At 40.2% G+C, this 12830-nt stretch overlaps 1 protein-coding gene across 3 annotated transcripts in view; it reads left to right on the forward strand.

Annotated features, from left to right (window-relative positions):
* The first annotated feature begins 2505 nt into the window (after positions 1–2505).
* FAF1 (Fas associated factor 1) overlaps positions 2506–12830 on the forward strand; it is a 318043-nt gene continuing 307718 nt past the window's right edge. For all 3 annotated transcript variants that reach the window (XM_050961673.1, XM_050961674.1, XM_050961675.1), the window contains exon 1: positions 2506–2702. In XM_050961673.1, the coding sequence (XP_050817630.1) occupies positions 2658–2702 (45 nt within the window). In that variant the 5' untranslated portion in view covers positions 2506–2657. The remainder of the gene's footprint in view (positions 2703–12830) is intronic.

Here is a 12830-nt window from a genome sequence, read left to right on the forward strand (position 1 = left end):
TTGTTTAGTATATGAAACAAGCCAACTGTATCATAAAGATCACAGTTCTTATTAGCATCTAGCAGTGTGCCTTCATAATTCTGTATGTCCTGCTATTTTACCGCTTTCTTGTGGGCAAATGGTCTAACCTGCAGACAGATACAGTTAAACTTTTCGATGTCCGTCTGCAGCTTGTAACTTGTATGTAATGTTTATTTTCCTAAATCACCCTCCTTTTCTTTAATGGCTTCCGTTGTGACTTATTCTTTCTCTGTTTTCCTCTCCCTCCTCCCTTTTAGTATCAATCCTGCCATTATTTTTCTGATGATCAGCAGGAAGCACATCTATTCTGAACAGGCTTGTATATATCGTCTTACAAACGCGAAAATGAAATCAGTCAAGAACTCTATATATCTTAAAATAGAAAAGTATATCTAGAATCGCAAAATGTTGTAATGTAGATCTTGTCCATCGTGTAACGTTAGGAAGGCTGTGTGATTGATTCTGTGTTTGACCTTAGGTGTCAGCGAAGTAACTAGAAATTATGTAGGGGTAGAACAAAACAAGTTGGATTAATTAGCCAGTTAAAGAGTCAAACTGCGTATATAGGCAGAGGAGAGAAGGAAAACATTAGAGGACATATATTTAAAAATAACAAACAACGCTGAAAACTAAGACTTGCATAAATATTATGAAACAAGCATAGTGATTATATGTAATGGAGCTGAGACCTAAAGTACTGTTGTGCGAAACCTAAGAGTAAGGGCTATTATGCATATTAACATCTATCGGATCATAAACCTATGACAAATTGATGGTTTCCCATATGAGAGGAGTTGCAAAGACTGAGAAATTAATCTTGCATATCTAGCCATCCCTTGTCTCTTTTTTTCTAATTAAAAGGAAGTCACTGTTTGCCCAGTGTATAAAAAAAATCATGTATTATCAAAGAAAAAGGAAATGATGTTTAGGGAACAATTCATCTGGCTTGGAGCTGAATCACTGTGTTTATATATGTCACAATGAAAGCACCTGTTTTGTTTATCAGTAATAATCTGTTTATATACAAAGCAACCAGATATTGTGTTACAGAAAGGCAAAACTGTCTCAGTCCTGCATTAATCATAAACACAACCGATAGCTAAAACACTTCTATGAGTGTTCTCTTTGAGAGAGGCATTTCCATGTGGGGGTGTATTTGGAGGGAGAAATGGTATCTTGCTTAGGCCTCAATGGGACAATCATGATTTGATTCATAACTCCACTGAGTTACACCTTAATTCAGGCACACACAGTATAGTTCGCAACATAAATACACCTAGGTCTTTGTCATGCTAGATGGGAACAAGTAATCCGGGTCAAACCAGTGATTGCCAGAAAATATGTATGAAGAAATAGCCTAATCATCATACTGATGAGCAATTGTTTCAAAAGTGAAATAACATTTGTCATGAATACAGAGCTATGTCAGAATGCCAAGCAGAAGGGATGAAGTTAAAATAAATCAAAATACTGAATCTCACTGGAAAAGAAAGCAGCCATTCTTAACTACGTCAAAGGGGACTTTTAACCCTCAAATGACACCGAGACTGAATAGATGGGTGAGGTAATAGCTTTTATTGGACCAGCTTCTGTGAGAGAAACAAGCTTTGGAGCTACAAAACACCAAGCTCCTCTTCAGGTCTGGGAAAGGTTCTCCGAGCGTCACAGCTAAATACAAGACTGAACAGACGCTGAACTAGCTGTATCATCTTGTATTCATCTGTAACCCTATTAGTCCCTTTCCCAGACCCGAAGGCAAGCTCGGTGTAGCGCCAAAGCTGTTCTCTCTCACCTACAGAAGCTAGTCCAATAAAAGCTATTACCGCAATACCTCAACATTGCATAGACGTAGGACTGCAGGGCGACGTTTCCTTGTGTAATAAAGCGGATCATGACTTCAGGAAAGGCCTAAACGTGGGCCAAGTGCCCCCTAGACATACCAAGGGTTATTCCCTGGTTTGGAGGGAGTGACTCCCTCCTTTGTGCTTGTGACTGGTTTTAAGGCCGGGTCTAAACCCCCCCCCGCGAGGCGTGGCACGATTTTGCTCTATGTGTTTTGCAACGGGAGCCCCTTGCAATCCCCTGGGGGCGGCGGCTGGCTTCGCGGCTCTGCCAGCAGCTCGGCGCAAAGCCGGGCCACCTCTGCAGCCTTCCCCAGGCCTGGCAGCCCCGCCCCCAGCTGTCCCCCGCTTCCCTCAGCGCCAGCGCTCGGCGCAGCCTCCACGCGCGGCCGGAGAGCCGCAAAGCTACAACCCCGCCTCCCTCCCCCGGCTTTTCTGCTCGCCGGCGCTTGACAGGCGGGTCACGTGGCAGCCGCAAAGCATCTTTTTGCGACCTCAATGACAGGCAAAATGTGCGACAGACGCTTTGCGAGCCAGGGAGGAAGCAGCGCTGCCTCCTCCTCTCTGTGGCACAGCAGCGGAGGGCGCTGCTCAGAGGGGCCGGCTGCGCCCCTGCCCCTTCAGAGCCCAGCCCCCTCCCCCCGCACGCGCACGCCGGAGCGAGCCGGGGGAGCGGCAGGGGGATTGTCTCGGCTCGGAGCTCACATGAGCTCTTAGCCTCCCATCCCCGGTCCCCAGCAGCAGCAGGCTCCAGGTGCACAGTGCAGACCAGAGCAGGGGACCCGGCCGGCTGCAATGGCGTCCAACATGGACCGAGAAATGATCCTGGCAGATTTTCAGGTACATTTCAACCCCCGCTTCCCCAGTCTCTCAGTCTCCCACCCCTCTGCTTTTCTTTCGCCCTGTCTCTGGGCCACCGCTTCTTTGTGGCGGGGTTCGGCTCTGCGGGCGTGGAGCCCCCCCAACAGAGGGTCGCTCGTTTGTTTTACCTTGTAAAACCTGCCCTGCTCTCAGAGCTCGAGGTGTGGCTTTGAAACGTGCACAGATCGTTTCTACAGCTAATGAAGGCACCTGCATCCCTGCCCCCATTCCCAAACCTCAGACAAGCCATAGCCCAGCTCGCCCAGGCCAGGCAAAATCCTGGAGGATACAAAACTCCTCTCTTCTCCCAGTGGTCACTGTGTGTGACCTCTTAGCTGTCAATAGGCCACTTGCTGTGCTGGAGATGGGTGCTAATTTCCATCATAATGTAAACATGAAGCGCACTGGGACTATGGCTGCCTCCACCTGTGATAGCTTGAATGTGTGGGAAGTGTTTTTTTATTATAATGAAGAAATATATATATATTTGTAGAGAGAGAAATGTTCACTGGGAAGTCTTTCACCATACAAAGAAGTTTTAAAAAAATCCCCAGAATACCTTAATCTCAATCCCAAAGCAAGTCTTTCCAATTGAAAATGATATTTAACAGGTTTGCAGGTATTTAGTTAATCAGTTAAGTGTAATAGCTTGGTAGCTTTATTTTTCTGTATTGTTTCCTCATGAACAAGTAAACAGGCATTTACTTCTCTCCCTTCTCCTTTTTAAAGGATATAGTAAACTGAAATTAGTTCTGAGGAGGTGTGTCTGTGTGAAACAACTTGTAAAAGTGTCTGATTCCATTGTCTTGCATGTATTTGTTTCATGCATTCTTTTAGTTGTAAATTCTTAAGCCATGTCTATTATTTGGTACATGGGAAGAACTTAAATTAGCTCCCAGGATTGGGTCCTAGCCCTTTACCTCTAAATTTCAAAAGATTGAGCAGTTCACTAGGAACATAGCTTCATTTGGTGATTATATCTATTATTTATTTTTTTTAAAAGCTTTTCTTACCTCTTCTTTTTTGAATGCATGTGCATACATGTATATGCACATACATTCATAAAGATATTCCTTAATAATAATTATTTGATCATAACAAATATAATTTAATTTCTCTTTAAAAAAAAATTCTCCTCTGCTGAGATGCCTACAAAAAAACTTGATAATGAACAGGCTGCTGATGTGCTGAGATCACTGCTTGTCATGCTGACCAATTCTGTCTCTGTGTTTCCTTGTACCCCCTGTCTGTTTTGTATCTTGTACTTAGTCTCTGCCCCAAAGAGTTTACAATCTATCTCTTTGTTCTCTGTTTGTATAGTGCCTAGCACAATGAGACCCTGGTCCTGGGGTAGGACTCCTAGTTGCTATGGTGGTAATAACAATAAGAGTAAGCAATCTATTATTGTCTATTGCTGGGACATGTTGGGTCATGTTTTTGACAGGGATGATGCGGGGATATTTTCCTTTTGTAGGACTTGACTGTGACATTGATACTTGTTTATTTACTTTGAAATTTTAATAAACAGCTCTACAGGCAACCTCAATTTTTTTGATATTTGGAGTGAACAGTACTGTGTAAGGAATAACATAGCCCCAATTATATGTCATTAAGCTATAATTCCTTCAAAGGGTTCTGGTAACCCCACATACCACAGCTAATGAGTTTGGGCCCCAGCTCTGCAATCATATCCACATAGGCAGAAACTTGCAGAACCTAACTGATGTTGCTGGAACTTCATGCTGCTGTGAGGATCATGTGTGTGAGCCCAACTGCAGGACTGGGGCCTTGGTTTGTGCAACTTACCGGAGTTGTAAAACAGAATGCTTAATTCATATACACTTTGGAGATTGATTTTAATAATACTACTTTGCACTTACATAGCACCTATTTTTTTGGAGGATCTTAAAGCTCTTAATAAAGGTGTGCTGAATAACTTCAGTGAAGGGTACCTTTATAAATGTACAGATAAAGGCAAGCATTACCTCAGTTTTACAGATGGGGAAACTGAGGCACTGGGTGGTTAAATGGTGCTTCAGATGAAACATAATGAATGAATCGTAGATCTGAGGCCAGATCTCCAGGTAAGACTGTTTCATAATGCCCCCTCCCTTTTTTTTTTTTTAAATCACCCCTTCTTCCCCAGCTTCTCATTTGTCTTTTGTATTTCAGTAGCCAGCTACTGTGTTTCTGGCCCTCTTTTAATTTTTCCTCCTTCCCATGGCATGATACTGTTTACATTAGTTAAAGGGACATTGTCAATAATTTTTATGCCAAATTTGACCTGTATCTCTAAAATGCTATGCCTTAATGAGACAGCTTTGTTCTAAATATCTGGTGTTGTTTTAAATTTGCTAGTCATTTCCCAACAACTTAATTAAAAAACAAAACAGAAGCCATTTTGGGGGGGGGATTCACCAAAATAGTCTTGTGTGCTATCTCTGTTATATTTTCTGTGTTTTTTAACTAACAAATATTGTTCTCATCCTTGAGAATAGTAGTGCAAGATATTTAGTTATAATACATTATATGCACTGGAAACTATTAAAACAATTATTTGCAATTCTGTTCAATTAGTGTTTGCTAAATGGGAAAAGATAAAATTGGGAGGGGATTTTTGTTGTTGTTGTTCTGTGTTCACTGTGCAAACTGTCTAGTAGTCACAATTTGATATGGAAATTTTCTTCCATATGTGGTTTGATTGTAGGGAGCAGCTGGTGTTACCTGTGTTCCACAGAGCTAGAGGTTCATATACAGAACCAATATACTTGAAGTCTCTGTGTACTTTTTGCTCTCTATGAAAAGGTGTTGTGTAACACTGGGCCTAGTCCTACCAGTTGTAATTGAGCAAATCTTAAAAGATCCTTTTGCCCATCTTGAGTAAGAAATTATTTTGAGAAAGTATCCTCAACTTCTTCAGAATCTAAGCTCTCATCTACTACTAAATAATATAAAACAAAATTCTAGTCCTTGAGGTTGCAAAGATAAATATCCAAAGGTGAATCATGTGTAACTGATAAAGTGCTTACCTCCAGAATCTGCAGACAAGACAAATCTAGTGTTTCTGTTGCTGGTCATAAACTTTTCTCAAGCTTCAGAATTTTGTCAGTTTCACTGCAGCTATTCAGAACCCCAAGGGCATCAGTGAAAACGTTAGGTAAATTTCACTCTGGTGCTGCTGCTTGAGAAAGTTTAAATAAAGTTGGAATAGCAGAAATACACTCTCTCCTGTGTCAGCAGATGAAAGGCTCTTGGATGGAGGTAGAGCAACAGAAATCCACAACCTACCCTCATAGCACCCAGGACATTGCGGGGCATGAATGGGAAGCATGCAGAGAGAATGCTTCTCCTCCCTACCAGCAGGTGGAAGGGGTGGGTGTCTTCAAATTTATTGGGTTCTTATTAGCTGGAGGCTAAACAGTGAAGGTAATTAGCCATTTGAACAATTTACTGAGGATTGTGATGGGCTGTCTGTCACTGTACTCTTGGAAGGGAAGCCAGAGTATGAAAGAAGGAGAGACTTCAACATGCAGGATGAGATCAACCTTCCTCATCAAACCTGAACAGTAAAATAAGTGTTCTCCATAAATAGTCATTCCTTGAAATCTCAACCATCTATACACAAGCCAGACTACTCATATTTTTGATTCCTACAGCAACTGTAGGATAGCCCTTCCTAATAATAATAATATCCAATATACAGAGCTTTTTATCCTTACCTCACAGGAGGATTATTAATTATTACCTTCATTTTACAATATGGTCTATTGCTATCTGCCTCAGTATATACAGAATCTGCAGTATGGTTGAATTAGTTACTGTAGAATCATAATTGCAGATTCTTTCCTAATTTTTATGTGCTTGAAACTTTCTAGCCACAATATTGCATGAATGTAGTGTGGTGTGTTTCTCTTGTGGCTTACTATCATTATTTTTCCAATCTACTGGGGCAAGAGTTTGCTATCTAAACCGTCACTCTACTTGGTGTGTGTGTGTGTATTTAGTCTCTTCAAATGATTATTCCTTCCAAAATTTTGCAGTTGCCAGGGTTTACAGTTTAGCACTCGAGCAATTGCCCACAAAACTCCAGTTTTGTTAGAAGAGACAACTAGTAAGTCACCCTTGTCTGAAAACTTTGAACCTGGTATTGCTACAAGTGACACCTAATATTACCAGAACTGAAAAGTGTAGTAAACTCCTTCCTTTCATTTTTCAGTTTTTGTGCATTTGACAGCACTTTGTCTATGGTTTTACCATTTTCCCTATAAAATCAGATTCTCCCTTGTTGAAAAGATCTTATAAAAATGAACAGCGGAGTTGGAAAAATCCTTATACATTTTTAAAAAACACCTGAAGCAAATAAAATGCAGAGCATAGTATTTAAAGGGTGTGCTGTCAGAAACCAGACTTTTCCTTTTTTAAAATCAGTTTAACCCCCCACTGATAAACCATCTAAAGTGTTTCTGTTAGGATTTCAGGGACGATAGTACAGATTACATTTTGTCTATGGATGAAAAAAATTGATCTCGAATTAAATTCTAATTAGTTCCTGTTTGTGTAAGGATTATTTTTAGGTTAAAAGCTACAGCGCAAGCTTAGAACTCCTGAAAAGAAAGAATTGTAGAGAACCTTTAAAGTATTGAAATTTATACTTATGAGTCTAACATATCTAATAGCTTTTCTTTCCCTCTAAAAAAGTGACAGAGTCCTGTGGCACCTTATAGACTAACAGATGTATTTGAGCATAAGCTTTCGTGGGTGAATACCCCTTTGTCAGAAGCTTCTTTCACTGCTTACTGCTTCAGCTCTACATTTTACAGCTCTGGTGCTTACAGGAACAGCATTGGGACTGGTAACCGAATGTTTTGGTTTGCAATGTAAATGGTTTTGTTGATATATTTAGCACTAGAAATATTGAGAGACTACAAAACCATATTGTATGCTTAGTGTTCTTTGGCTTGGTTATTGTGATGGTCACTGTCTGCTCCCAAAACGTTGCTTGTATTATCTTTTTTGTTTTTCATGCTTTTCTGAAGAACCAACACTTAACTTGTTTAGATACTTTCATGTTCTGCTGAAGTCCTAAAGCTCATGTTCTTCAGAACAAATTTAGTATGATTTACTTGTAACCTCTCTGGTCTTTAGACAGACTATGAGTTGAAAGACAGAACCAGAAGAATAACAAATTGAAGAAGACTGAGAGTAAAAATGGTGTCCTTTTTAAAAACCTGAGCAGTTGGAATGCTAATCTGTTACTGTACTGTAACAACTTTGACTATTCATGGTGAAGCTGGCTATTCTTCCCCATGCAATGGTAGATATTTAATTAGAAATACTATCTGACGTTTATAGAGATGAATGAGAATACGACATGATTTGTGTGCATTGGAACCATAGTATGAGAAACCATAGTAATTCACCCTGGAGCACTAATTCAACTTCAGACAGGTGTTTATGGTGGCTTCCATACTAAACTTGCTTGAAGAGATTCTTCACACCACAGTAATCATGTCATCAAGTCTGCCAGCACACTCATGTTTGTATTTGGGGCAGTAGGTCACTGAAACAGAGCTATCATACTGGTTTAGGAGTGGTAGCTGTAGTTTTTTTTTCTCAAATGCCATGTCAATTAACACTTGTTATATTAGTGGAATTAGCTTTGATTCCTTCAACAAGGAAATATCATGATTCTATCCCTGACACAAGAGCTAGGTATACATTTTCGCTGAATGAAAAAGGGGTCGGGGGTTGTTTGGGTAATGGAAAATACAATGTAAGTGTTTTTTTTATTTGTTTGTATGAAAAGTCCTGTGGAAACCATCAGTCATGTGAAGGAACTACATTGACCAAATTTGCTTATTTCTTTTTTTGGCTGGGGCAGGGTGGGTAGCCTGCTTCATCACTGTTGGAGTCCTTAGACTTTCTCCACTTTTAATATCCCATGTTACTTCTAGGAAGACTGGAAAGGTTATATTCTTAAAAGAGAGAGCTGTCTTCAAGTATCAGTACTCCTTTCCCGTGGGACTGAGTTTAATTCCATAGCATTTGAAGTAATTACTGGCTGAGGAATAAATTGAGGCATTGCCACTAGGCCGCCAGGTTTTATCTTAAAGGAACAGGAAATATACTTTTGAATATGTAAAATTTACTCACTTGACTTTTTTGTGTTTCTAAAATTCAAATTCCATAATCTATACTTGTCCCTTGGGGGACTGGTTGAGGAGAGACCTATTCTTCCCAGAACAGGTTTCAACTTACATAAGAATGAACTTTAATTTTCCCTCCCACAAGTGTTAAACGCTTCAACAGCATCTCAGTCAAACTCCCTGCAGTGGTGTCAGAAAATGGTTGGTCTCATATTTACTAGCACTTAACCAATATATTGGCACGAGTGGAGCAGGAGGAGGGGACTCGATACAGGATTAAGTTGCTACAGACAGTGTGATTGTCTTAGGGTACAATAAGGTGATCAACGTCAATCTTTGCATTCTTAAGCAGTTCATTTGCAGGCTGGGAAAGTGGTTTGCATGTTCAGTAAAGCACCCTTCTAAACAAAAATCTTGTCCCTTTCTTTGTAGGGAAAATGTACAGGAAAGTGAAGAAAAACACTTATATAATTGTACAGACCAAAGCATTTAATCATAACTAGCTGCAGAATCTCACCATAATATGCACAGTCAAATACTTCTGGCTCAAAGTGGACTTAAAAGTATTGAGGAATATGAGACCTGCTACTGAAGTCAATGGGGGATTTTGATGCTTACTTCAATGGGACTAGGATCCAAGCCCTTAATCAAACAGACTATATTTTAACCTGTGTGGTCACATCAAAGAGTGTAAAAGGCGACAAAGAGTCCTGTGGCATCTTATAGACGAACAGACGTTTTGGAGCATAAGCTTTCATGGGTGAATACCTCACTTCATCAGATGCATGTAGTGGAAATTTCCAGAGGCAGGTATAAGTATGCAGGCAAGAATCAGTCTACATAGCTGTTGCCCCACTTCACATGTGTCCTATTTTGCATTAACATTAGATCTGGCACTGACCACTGTAGGAAGAAAGTATACTGGGCTAGATGGACCCTTGCTCTGATCCAGTATGGCCATTCCTATGCCCTCGGGGAAAAAGTCTAAATTTGAAATACTTTCTCAGAGCCAATGGTGATTACTTATAGGTGTGTTACTTAACCAGTTGCTTGGTTCATCTCTCTCTTTTCCAATATATAATTGTGTAGATGACCTACATTAACATTTAGATGAGTTGTATTTCTTGTCAGATTAATTATATTGTTGTTCATTCTGTAAAAACCAAGCTTGGGGCCAGACAAATGTTTTATAAACGTATTTTTGAAACTACAGAATGTTTGGCAAATGGAAGATTGTTTTTCCTTCTCTCTGTATGTTTGAAGCTTGAGAGAACTTATTGAAGGGTGAGCAAAATGCCCCAAGAGTGAATTCCAAGGTAAATGAAGGTTGCAAATGGTTACATTTGCTTTTATGGGAAAGATTTTTAGCCTTCAGAGAATCGGCTCTAATAACATATCAATAAATAACCCAATAAGGTGTATGCGTTGTCCACAATATTCTGTCTTGTTAGGTTCCTCTGAAGTGCTTTTGTCTTCTCTAGTCCAGTGATTCTCAAAGCCGGTCCGCTGCTTGTTCAGGGAAAGCCCCTGGCAGGCTGGGCCGGTTTGTTTACCTGCCGCATCCGCAGGTTCGGCCGATCGTGACTCCCACTGGCCACGGTTCGCCGTCCGAGGCCAATTGCAGTGGGAATTGGCAGCCAGCATGTCCCTTGGCCTGCGCTGCTTCCTGCTGCCCCCATTGGCCTGGAGCAGTGAGCCACGGCCAGTGGAAGCCGCAATTGGCTGAACCTGCGGACGCGGCAGGTAAACAAACCGCCCCGCCCCACCAGGGGCTTTCAGTACACAAGTGACAGACCGGCTTTGAGAACCACTGCTCTAGTCTGAACTAACATGAACAATTTTGTCATCTGCAGATTCTACCTCCTCACTAATCCCTTTTCTGATTATTAATAAAAGATTATACACCAGTCCTAGCATAGAACTTGTTTCTTAGCCAGTTTCTGATCCATGGCAGTACTTTTGTATTTCACATCCTAACTATATAATTTATTTAGACTTTCAAAAGGCTTTTGACAAATTATATCACAGGAGCGACTTTATCGCAGAGATTTATAAGGATGCTATTTGCATATTCTTGGGAGTGCCCATGAGTACAGCAATGTGATCTTAACACCTAGGATAAATAACTCAGGACTGCAGGCCACCTGTCAGATGTCTAAAGCTGTGTTATTTAGTGTCGTGTGTTCATTTTGCCAGCCATTACTTATATAAAATTGGGTTACTTGATGATGCTAACATAATTCTTGATACTTTCTTTACCTCTAAAGCTTCTCTAGTGTAAAATAAGAGCTGGCCAAGGAGCTGGTTGGAATTGCATAATAATCTTCTGAGAGAGAGCCTTGTTTTGTTATCTTCATAACTAGTGATGCTGCATTGGAATGCCACTAAGGTGGTGACAGTATCTCTCAGAGTGCAGGATTTAAGTAGGACTGCACCTGGTTGGAGACCGGGCCAACCATGTAGATAACCCAGGAGTCTGTGTAATTGGTACCTTACCCTGCCTGAATTCCTGATTAAATTAAAAAAAAAAAAAAAAGAACTTGTTACTTTGTTGTGAGCCCTGTTCAACATCTGAAAGGGCTAAGTACATCTGATTTAATATGTAGTATTGAAAGCTTTCTTGGTCCTCTTTGATTCAACCCAATTTCTGCATCTTGTGAGCCTGGTGACTCCCTCAGTATCTGAGTGGTATTTAAGGTTCAGCTTACATTCCATACCTATGTTTCTTGCCTTTGTTGTAGAACAGGAATAAGCCCAAGCCTCTGTCTGGTGGTGGCAGGGCATGAACCACTTTTTTTTTTTTTTTTTTTTTTTTTAATGAGTGGAACCATTAGGTGAACCTCAGCTTATGACTACCACAAAGTGCCAGCATGAAAAGGCTCAGAAACCTGCTCAGGTAGTTATTTGTCGCACATAGCCTGGATAAAAGGAAATGGCACATCAACTGGCTGGACTAGAGAGCCATAAGTTATCCTTAACTTGAGAATGAATTGATTTGAATAGACAACGTGCAGTTCAAACCAAACTATGCCCTGCAGAAATCAAAGACCTTTTACACTGGTCACACATCTTCAGTTCATCAGAGTAGATCATCTATGAGTCTTTATTGTGTGCCTGGCTGGTTGAGCAGCTCTCTTTCTCCTATGAGTGCAAGAATGCCTTCAGAAAATGTTTAGGCAACTCCTGAAGTTTGTGGGAGATGTACTATAAAGTTACATTCTTGTTTTGAATTTAACTCCATGCTTGTATTTTATTAGATAGTTTTAAAATTAATATCAAACATTAACGTACACCAAATTAGAATCTGAAGCACAGGGAGAGCAGCAATTGCTTCTTAAGTCAGGATGTCCTAGTCTATTATCCCCTCAGCAGATCACAACCATGCTTCTGGGAATTTTTTTGTTCTGGTTATAACCTATTCATGTTTGGAAAACTTTAAAACTGATTGACAGAATTCTCCTTAAATGGTATTGCTATAACTTCTTTGTTTTTGCAATACTGTAACTGAATAACTGACACTTTAATTCACAATAATCCTGCTTTCTTTAAAAATACTTTTTCTCCATTGCAAAGGGTACTTGCATATGGAAAGCATCAATTCAGCTTCAGTCGTTATTTAATCTTCCTTTGTTTCTTATTCTCAGCTGGGAATCTTGAAACTGTTGGTGACAACAATTAGTGGTTGTGGGAATTTAATCATATACAGCAACATAATTTTACAGGGAGAATAAATCCAAAGAATTAGAAGATCTCTTAAAAACATATTCTCTTTTTATGCAACTGTTAGTAATCCTAGAAGATTAGGGTTGGAAGAGACCTCAGGAAGTCATCTAGTCCAACCCCCTGCTCAAAGCAGGACCAAACCCAAGTAAATTTAGTGAATAAGGGAAGAGAAATGTAGAATGTTTGTTTATGGAGAACCCAAAAGATTGTTAAATGTCTTCTGTAAATCTCTTAGGAA

This window comes from Gopherus flavomarginatus, chromosome 7, assembly GCF_025201925.1.
Source record: "Gopherus flavomarginatus isolate rGopFla2 chromosome 7, rGopFla2.mat.asm, whole genome shotgun sequence".
Taxonomy (NCBI): Eukaryota; Metazoa; Chordata; order Testudines; family Testudinidae; genus Gopherus; species Gopherus flavomarginatus.